A 9,439-nucleotide genomic window follows, 5' to 3' on the forward strand; every position below is an offset into this window, starting at 1 on the left:
AGGTGGATTCACACATGCACACTGACACCTCATCTTGGGTACCTAAAGGATGGCACCCCGATGTCACCCTCAGGCCTGTGCCACAGCACACGCACCCAGGGGTTCACAGCTGTGGTACTGTGGGAAGGCCGTGGCTGTGCACTACCTCACATCCTGCCTTGACACCTCCTAGCCCTGTGTGACCACCTGCCTGGGACAGGGCATCGCTGCAGGTCACCTGCTCAGTGCCTGGGGTGCTGCCAGGCAGTTCCCCAAGGAGCACAGCCTGAGGTGCTGCTCGGGAGGTTAAGATGTCCCCCAGAATGCCTGGTGGGGCTGGGTGAGGCAAGGCCACCTGCACAAACTGTGGAGCCAGGGCACATGAGCAGGAGCTGTGTGTGTGCACAGGGGTGCCCATGGGTGTCTGTGGCATGAGGGGCCCCACCGAGCCTGCCAGCCCCGGGCAATGCCACTTCACTTGTCTGGCTCAGGTGGTGGCATGCCCCATGCCAGGGTGTCAGAGTCCCAGGTCCCCAGCTGCCAGTGGTCCCTGGCAGTGCCAGTGCTGCCAGTGTCAGTGCTGGTGTTGGTGTCGGTGTTGGTGCTGATGGCAGTATCAGTGCCGCTGTCAGTGCCACTGTTGGCGCTGGTGTCAGTGTCAGTACCGGTGTTTCAGTGTTGGTGTTGGTGCCAGTGTCAATGTCAGTGTCGCTGTTGGAACCAGTGCCAGTGTTGGTGTCAGTGCCAGTGTCGGTGTCAGTGCTGGTGTTGGTACCAATGTCGGTGCCAGTGTTGGTGCTGATGGCACTGTTGGTACCAGTGCTGGTGTCAGCGTCAGTGTCAGTGCTGGTGTCAGTGTTGGTGCTGGTGCCAGTGCCGGTGTTGGTACCGATGTTGGTGTCAGTGTTGGTGCTGATGGCACTGTTGGTACCGGTGCTGGTGTCACTGTCGGTGCTGGTGCCAGTGCCAGTGTCAATGCCGGTGCAGGTGTCACTGTGGGTACCGGTGTCGGTGTCACTATTGGTGTCACTGTCACTATCGGCGCCACCATCGGTGTCACTGTCACTACAGGTGTCACTATCGGTGCCGGTGTCCCTGTCGGTGTCACTGTCACTATCGGTGTCACTATCGCTCCCGGTGTCCCTACCGGTGCTGGTGCTCCCGCACGTGGAGCCGCCCCGCCCCGCGCCCGGCCCCGCCCCAGGCGCGCGGCAGTGCCGTCACGGCGCTGCGCAGGCGCGGTGGAGCGGAGGCGCGGCGGGGCGAACATGGACGCGGGCGGCGGCGGCGGCCAGAGCCGGGTGCAGGGTGGCCCTGGGGCAGGAGGCGACGAGAAGCCCACGCCGCCCTGGGGCCGGGACCGCCGGGACCCGCCGGCCGGGCCCGAGAAGGAGCAGGAGCTGGTGAGCGCCGCCGTGTCGCGAGCCGCAGCTGAGTCACGGCTCGGTCGGGCCCGCGTCACCGACGGGGGCGGGACGTCATCCCGCGTCACGGGGGCGGCCGGCATCCCTCCGGGAACGGGGCGTCATCCACGTCACGGGGGCGGCCGGCATCCCTCCGGGGACTCCCTCCGGCAGGGCGCCGTGACGTCGTGGGGTGCCCGCGTGACGCAACTGAGGGCTCCCGGTGCTGGGAGGGGTGCTCAGGGGTCTCGGTGGAGCGGGATGAGTGGGGCTGTGATGTAACCAGGGTGTGCATGCGACAGTGGGCACTACGGAGGTGTCCCCACTTTGCCCAACACGGGGGCGACCTTGGCTTTGGGGGTGCCCATGGGCTGGGGGGCGCAGCCTCTGGATGAAGGTGTCCCCCCGAGGGGCTGTGCCTTGACGTGCCCCTCTGGGTGTGTTTTCATAGAGCACAGTGTAATGAGGGAGGCACATCTCACTCCCTGGGAATGGGTGGTTTGTCTGGGAGGGTATCCCCAGTAACACGAGCATTGCTCCACCAGGGATAGTGCCCTGAGCAGGGAATGTGTCACTATGTCCTGGTCCCCCTGCAGCTTGGGGCGACACTGCGCTGTCACACTGAGTGATTGTGCCGGACACCCTTAACTCTGCTTTCTCCTGCGCATTTTGGCAGTCTGAGGAAGACAAGCAGCTGCAGGATGAGCTGGAGATGCTGGTGGAGCGTCTGGGGGTAAGTCTGTGCTGTGCCCCTCAGGAAGGGGTCCTGGCCAGGACTTGAGTCCGTCTGTCCCTCCATTATGGTTGTTCCTTGTGCAGTGGAGATGGGGAGTTTGATCTTGAGTGTGGCCCCTCCTTGTCTGCTGCAGCCTGTCCCCCAGCCTTGCTGCCTGTTTGACCTGTACCCAAGGGACCTCTGTGTCCCTGGTGTGTGGGTGGCTTTCTGCCCTGCTGTGCCCTCCCTCCCCAGCTCTTGGGCTTCGGAGGCAGCTCAGGGCAGGGGGTTGTTCTTCTCAGAGCCGTAGCTGTGTTTGGGGAGAACTGGTACAGTGGTGGCTCAGGAACCACTCACAGGGCCCTGACAGGCAGCTTCCTTTTGCAGGAAAAAGACACGTCACTCTACCGGCCAGCCCTGGAGGAGCTGCGGAGGCAGATCCGCTCCTCCACCACCTCCATGACCTCCGTTCCCAAACCCCTCAAGTTCCTACGGCCCCATTATGGCAAGCTGAAGGAGATCTATGAGAACATGGCTCCAGGAGAAAACAAGGTAAAGGCTTTTGGCCCCACCATCCCATGTGACTGGAGCGACAGTACTGGGGCAGGCAATTGCAGAGCTCTCTGGACCCTGTGGTCTAAAGGCAGCCTCTGTGACTTGCTTCAGAGGATTGTTACTTGCCAGGACAGTAGCTTTGCCACTTGTGATGGCTTGTGGAACAGGGAGGGTGTTGTGTCCCTGGCTGCCCCTGATTCCCTGAGCCTAGCCTGTGTCTGGAGCTCTGCACTCTTCCCGCAGCGCTTTGCGGCCGACATCATTTCTGTCCTGGCCATGACCATGAGTGGGGAGCGTGAGTGCCTAAAGTACCGCCTGGTGGGCTCCCAAGAGGAGCTGGCGTCTTGGGGGCATGAATACGTCAGGTAAGCCTGAGTGGGACCAGGGCTTGGGGAAGGACAAGGGCTTGGGGGAATTTCCTGGAGCGCTTTGGCTCTGGCCTGTCTGGGATGCATCCTGACTTGCTGGACGTGTGTTTAGCTGCCCCTGTCACACCTGCACATGTGTCACTTCATGCTCTATCCACAGTGATTTGCTAGCTGCAGAGATCTTGCTGCCATGGCCTCCAAAATCTCTGCTCTTAAACCTGCTCCTGCTCTGGGCTTGTCCTCCATAAGCTCTGCAGAATGTGGAGTCCCTATAAATAGCACATGCCCTGGCTAACTGGCAGCAGCTGCTCCCCATTCTCATGGTTCAGTGAAACTGTTTTCTGTGGTGGTGATGTCCCTTTGTGCCTGCAGACACTTGGCAGGAGAGGTGGCCAAGGAGTGGCAGGAGATCGATGAAGCTGACAAGGCTCAGAGGGACACACTCCTCACCCTGGTCAAGGAGATCGTCCCCTACAACATGGCCCACAATGCAGAGCACGAGGCCTGTGACCTGCTCATGGAGATTGAACAGATGGACATGCTGGAGAAATACATTGATGACAACGCCTACTCCAAAGTGTGCCTCTACCTGACCAGGTGAGGGGGCTCAGCAGGCTGGGGTGCTGGAGGGGGCCTGGTCCCTGCTGGGCTGAGGTTGCCCAACGTGGTCCTCACCCTCACGCCTGTCTCCTCCTCAAAGCTGTGTAAGCTATGTTCCGGAGCCCGAGAACTCAGCTCTCCTGCGCTGTGCTCTGGGCATCTTCCGCAAGTTCAATCGCTACCCTGAAGCCCTGCGCCTGGCTCTGATGCTCAATGATGTGGAGCTGGTGGAGGACATCTTCACCTCCTGCAAAGATGTGTAAGCAGAGATGTTCCCTGTCCTCCGTTCTGCCCCCTGGGGCCTTCACCCATTGTGGTGGGGCACAGCTTCCCATCTGGGCAGAACTGGGTTGGATCCTGCCACTGCTGGAGGTGTCTGGGGGTTCGGACGGAGACTCTTGTCCCTGAAGTCAGGATGAGCAGGAGTGGGTTGTCTCTGTGTGCCTCTAGGCAGGGCAGGTTGGCTCACCCTTTGGTGAACCTGTGTTTGTGCTGGGGTTTGTTGGGGTCTGGGCACTCGGGAAACCTCTCCCATCTGCACAGAGTTGTCCAGAAGCAGATGGCCTTTATGCTGGGCCGCCACGGTGTCTTTCTGGAGCTGAATGAGGATGTGGAGGAGTACGAGGACCTGACAGAGATCATGTCCAATGTCCAGCTCAACAGCAACTTCCTGGCCTTAGCCAGAGAGGTGAGTGTCCCAGCTGGGAAAAGCACCCTGGGCTGCCTCCAGCTGTGGCTGCCCTGGCTGCTGGGCTCCGTGGCAATATCTGAGAAGAAATCCTTCATCCCTATGAGCTTGGCCAGACATCCGGAGAGGTTGCCACTGTAGGGTGTGCTGGCCAGGAGATAACCCCCTTCTCCCTTGTCTCTGCAGCTGGACATCATGGAGCCCAAAGTGCCGGACGATATTTACAAAACCCACCTGGAAAATAACCGTAAGGGCTTGTGTTTTGGCCTTTCTCATCCCTGCCTATGGGGAGTTCCTGGGGCTGCAAGGCACCTCTGTGCCAGTGCAGTCAGCTGTGTATCCTGAGGTGGGCAGATGGCCTGCCTGTGGTCTCTGACCTGTGGATTTGGGCTTCTCCTTCCTGCTGGTGGTGGGACAGTTCTCATCCCCCTGTGGTGCAGGATGGCTGTACGGCAGAGGGCTTCTCTTGCTGCCTGGCTCACCCTGATGTCCTTCCCCAGGGTTTGGGGGGAGTGGTTCCCAAGTAGACTCAGCCCGGATGAATTTGGCCTCCTCCTTTGTGAACGGCTTTGTGAATGCTGCCTTTGGACAGGACAAGCTGCTGACAGATGATGGCAATAAATGGTTGTACAAGAACAAGGACCACGGTGAGGGATCTGTCTGGGCAGGGGCTTGAAGATGCCCCTATGCTTGGGGTCACTTCTGGGAGCCTGCTGAAAGGGGGCTTGTCATGCTGGCCCATGTCCCTGGCCACCAGAAGCCCCAGGCAGGGCACATCAATTCAGGGCTGATGTGGGCCCTTCTCTGGAACTGCAGGGATGCTGAGTGCTGCAGCCTCACTGGGCACAATCCTGCTGTGGGATGTGGATGGGGGGCTCACGCAAATCGACAAGTACCTGTACTCCTCGGAGGATTACATCAAGGTCAGTGACTCTGATCCTTGCTCTATGTCTGTGTGGGGCGGTCCTGCTGTGAGCTGGGTGTGTGGCTGGCTGGGATATTGGTCATTGCCTTGGTCCACTGTGCAGCTGAGCTCCTACATGGAGAAGGGTTGGATACCCTGTGTCCCAGGCTTTTGAGCAGCTCACAGCAAGGTGAGGAGCTCTTGGGGACTGCCTGAGGCACCTTGGGGTCCCCTTGTCACAGGGATATGAGTTTTAGACTGATCAGCTGGATCCAGAGTAGTGTTGCCCACTTAGTATCAACTTGCCCATCCTGGGGAGTGGGTGTGATGTGTGGGGTGACATCAGTCACTGGCTGGGAGGGTGCTTTGTGTGTTGGTGGCTGGTGCATGATGGTGCTTCTGCCTTGCAGTCCGGAGCCCTCCTGGCCTGTGGCATCGTCAACTCAGGGGTGAAGAACGAGTGTGACCCTGCCCTGGCCCTCCTGTCTGACTATGTCCTCCACAACAGCAACACCATGAGGATTGGAGCCATTTTTGGGTAGGGGCCCGGCCCCAGCCTCCCTGTGCTGTGCAGGGTGGTGCAGTTCCCCACTCACCCCCCTCTGGATTCTCCACAGGCTGGGGCTGGCGTACGCAGGCTCCAACCGCGAGGACGTCCTGACTTTGCTGCTACCTGTGATGGGAGACTCCAAGTCCAGCATGGAGGTAGGGGATGAGGCAGGGTTTGCCTGCAGTTGGTGCTTCCATATCCAGTCCCCAGCAGCTCCTGGGAATGTAGAGTCTGTCCTGCAGCTGGTTTTTGCTCCCAGAGCAAGGCTACATGTCTCTGCTCGATGCTGTGCTGTACCAGAGCATGACCCTATTTTCCCCACCTGAGCTGCTACCATGATGGGATTGCAGCAGATGTGGGAGGGTAGGAAACTATCAGGTCTCCCAATAGCCCAAATTTTTGCAGGAAGTGGGGACCAAGGGTACTCAGTACCCAGCTCACTCTGCGCTGTCCCCGTCTACGACATGTCTCCTCTCCTTTACCAGGTGGCTGGTGTGACCGCCCTGGCCTGTGGGATGATATCAGTGGGCTCCTGCAACGGGGATGTCACCTCAACCATCCTCCAGACCATCATGGAGAAAACAGAGCCGGAGCTGAAGGACACGTACGCCAGGTGGCTGCCACTTGGCCTGGGCTTGAACCACTTGGGTAAGGCTGGGCAGTGCCAGTGGCTCATGGGTTGGGGGACAGAGTGGGAGCATCCCTCCCCCATGGTCCTCTAACCACCACACCTTCCTTGGCAGGGAAGGGAGAGGCAATCGAGGCCATCTTGGCAGCGCTGGAGGTGGTGTCAGAGCCATTCCGCAGCTTTGCCAACACACTGGTGGACATCTGTGCCTATGCTGGTGAGTTGGGCTGGTCGAGGTGGGGAGAGGCAAGAGCAGGTCCAGGGCCCTCTGCCTGTTGATCCTGGTCCTCCTCTCTCTTCCCAGGCTCAGGGAATGTTCTGAAGGTGCAACAGCTCCTGCACATCTGCAGTGAGCACTTTGACTCCAAGGAGAAAGAGGAGGACAAGGACAAAAAGGACAAGAAAGAGAAGGAGAAGAAAGAGAGCTCAGCTGACATGGGGGCTCACCAGGTGGGGAAATATGGGATTGGACCTGTGTCTCTGGAGCAGGAGTGGCTTTGGAAGGGTCCCGAAGGCCCTTGTGGGGTCAGAGCTGAAGGAAAAGAGCCCCCAGCAGCATCCTCTGCTCCTTGTTCCCCTGGGCTTGAATGGGCACAGGAGCTGTGAGAACTTGGGTGTTGGGCTGGGTGCTCTCTGTCTGGTGGTCAGTGCCCGTGTTCCCGCAGGGTGTAGCGGTGTTGGGGATCGCGCTCATTGCCATGGGCGAGGAAATCGGTGCGGAGATGGCCCTACGCACATTCGGCCACCTGGTGAGTGACACCAAGGGGACAGCACAGAGCTGGGAAGGGACCTGAGTGTAGAAAGTGGGTATTGCCTCACATCTCAGTAGACCTTACTGCACTTGGTGATCTGGGTCTAACATGCACCGCCTTTCCCTGCAGCTGCGGTATGGGGAGCCCACCCTCCGCCGTGCTGTGCCCTTGGCCCTGGCACTTATATCAGTCTCCAACCCCCGGCTCAACATCCTTGACACCCTCAGCAAGTTCTCCCACGACGCTGACCCTGAGGTCTCCTACAACTCCATCTTTGCCATGGGCATGGTGGGCAGTGGTAAGCCTGGGGACAGCCTGGTTTGGGGCTTGTCTGAGGGCAAAGTGGGAGACCTGAGCATTGTACTCTACTCTGCCTCACCTCCTTGTCCCCAGGTACTAACAATGCCCGTCTGGCAGCGATGCTGCGGCAGCTGGCCCAGTACCACGCCAAGGACCCCAACAACCTCTTCATGGTGCGGTTGGCCCAGGTGATGATCCTGCACTCACTGCTCGTGTGGGGAAGGTTGGAATCCCTGCCCTTGGTGGGAGAGGGGAGTGGTGTTCTGGGGATGTCACCCTTCTGGGGCAGGGCTTGGTGTCTCAGGCATTATGCTGCCACTCTCATGTACTTTCGCTGCCACACCAGGGCCTGACCCACCTGGGCAAGGGGACGCTCACCCTGTGCCCATACCACAGTGATCGCCAGCTCATGAGCCAGGTGGCTGTGGCTGGGCTGCTGACTGTCCTCATGTCCTTCCTGGATGTGCGCAACAGTGAGTACCGTGGGCTCCATCCCCCAAGCCCCCTCTGCCCCACAGGGTGGGCATCGCTCAGCCACTTTACTTCTGTCTCTCCTCCAGTTATCCTGGGCAAGTCCCACTATGTTCTCTATGGCCTTGTTGCTGCCATGCAGCCCCGCATGCTGGTCACCTTTGACGAGGAGCTGCGACCTCTGCCTGTGTCGGTTCGGGTAGGACAGGTAAGGGGCAGCCAGAGCTGGGGATGGGGTGCTCTGATGTTCCTGGGTGACCACAGCATTGACCTTGCTCTTCTCTCACAGGCTGTGGATGTGGTGGGCCAGGCAGGCAAACCCAAAACCATCACTGGCTTCCAGACTCACACAACACCAGTACTGTTGGCACATGGAGAGCGGGCAGAGCTGGCCACAGAGGAGCACGTGCCCGTGACGCCCATCCTGGAGGGATTTGTTATCCTACGCAAGAACCCCAACTACGACGTTTGAGCCAAAGGGGGGTTGGGGGGTGGGTAGGTGGTTTGGGAGGGGAGGGAAAAAAAATTGTTTTTTTTTTTGTTACTGAGAGTCAAGGAAATAAACTAGGCGGAGACTCTAGTGCTGCTATCCTCTCCTTGTGGTGGAAGTGCAGGCTGGGCTCTCATCCCTTTGGGAGTGCCTGCTGCCCATGGGGGCCAGGCACAGTGCAGACCCCGAGAAGCAAGAAGTGAACACAGAGTTGTGGAGTGCCATGGGTGCTCCTGATCTTCAGCACCTGCCTGTCCCTGTGTGTGTGCCTGGCACAGCCATGTGTGCTGGCAGTGTGCAGCTCCCCTGAGCCCAGCGCTGCCTGTCCCCAGCCAGGACTGCCTTCCTGGGGTGTCTTGGATGGCAACTCCCAGCTTTCAGCTTTCCTCCCAGATGCACTGGGCTCTGCCATCATTTGGTGCTCCTCTAGAGCTGGCATTGGAGTTAAAATCGGTCTTGGGGTGGGATGAAGGCCACAAGGGAAGTATTTTTAGGAAAGAGGAAAAACCCTGTCCTGTTTCCAAAATTGACATTGTCCCCACCCTGCCCTGACCCAGGCTGGTGGCTGTGGGAGGCTGTGTCCGGGTGGCTGTGAGGTGCTGGATGGAGGTTGGGACGGGTGTGTGGTGTTGAGTCTAAAGGCGAGTGGGATGGGTGCAGGGTATGGGTAAGGTGCCGTGTCCTAGAGGGGGGAGGGTGGGGGCCATGTCCCCCGTGGGTGTGAGGTGCTGGGTGGGTCCTGGATAGGTGCAGCTCCTGGGTGTGGGAGTGGATCAGGCACTGGATGGGTGCAAGTCCTGCATAAGAGCAGATGCCAATGGATGCAGGTCCTGGGTGGGGAAGGTACCAATGAAGACCACGGATGTGGTCAGGGCAGGGTTCAGGTTAGGGCTATGGAGCGCAGGTGAGTGCAAGCCGGGGCAATGGTAAATTCTGGCTGGGGGAAGGTCTGGGGTGAGGCCGGATCCCGATGCTGTCGGTTCCCGGGTGGGTGCGGATCCCGGTGGTGCGGGTTTCTGGGTGGGTGTGGGTCCCG

The 9,439-nt window shown here is 59.5% G+C and overlaps 1 protein-coding gene across 1 annotated transcript; it reads left to right on the forward strand.

Annotated features, from left to right (window-relative positions):
* Positions 1–1,214: 1,214 nt before the first annotated feature.
* On the forward strand, positions 1,215–8,493 carry PSMD2 (proteasome 26S subunit, non-ATPase 2). The gene is made up of 21 exons (XM_027751110.2): positions 1,215–1,382; positions 2,059–2,115; positions 2,485–2,649; positions 2,896–3,017; positions 3,393–3,617; positions 3,721–3,879; positions 4,164–4,308; positions 4,495–4,555; positions 4,809–4,955; positions 5,125–5,231; positions 5,623–5,750; positions 5,830–5,917; positions 6,248–6,410; positions 6,506–6,607; positions 6,695–6,840; positions 7,056–7,139; positions 7,272–7,440; positions 7,536–7,630; positions 7,789–7,915; positions 8,003–8,121; positions 8,203–8,493. Exons 1-21 carry the CDS (start codon positions 1,248–1,250, stop codon positions 8,383–8,385), a joined length of 2,727 nt encoding a protein of 908 aa, XP_027606911.1. The 5' UTR covers positions 1,215–1,247; the 3' UTR covers positions 8,386–8,493.
* The last annotated feature ends 946 nt before the right edge of the window (positions 8,494–9,439 follow it).

Source organism: Pipra filicauda, unplaced genomic scaffold, assembly GCF_003945595.2.
Source record: "Pipra filicauda isolate LSUMZ 115617 unplaced genomic scaffold, ASM394559v2 scaffold98_size3848907_pilon, whole genome shotgun sequence".
NCBI classification, from domain to species: Eukaryota; Metazoa; Chordata; class Aves; order Passeriformes; family Pipridae; genus Pipra; species Pipra filicauda.

Coding starts and splice junctions, on each gene's coding strand:
- PSMD2 (XM_027751110.2), top strand. CDS start 1,248: ATGGACGCGGGCGGCGGCGGCGGCCAGAGCCGGGTGCAGGGTGGCCCT. Junction 4,309..4,494: donor TCCTGGCCTTAGCCAGAGAG/GTGAGTGTCCCA, acceptor TTGTCTCTGCAG/CTGGACATCATGGAGCCCAA. Junction 5,918..6,247: donor ACTCCAAGTCCAGCATGGAG/GTAGGGGATGAG, acceptor CTCCTTTACCAG/GTGGCTGGTGTGACCGCCCT.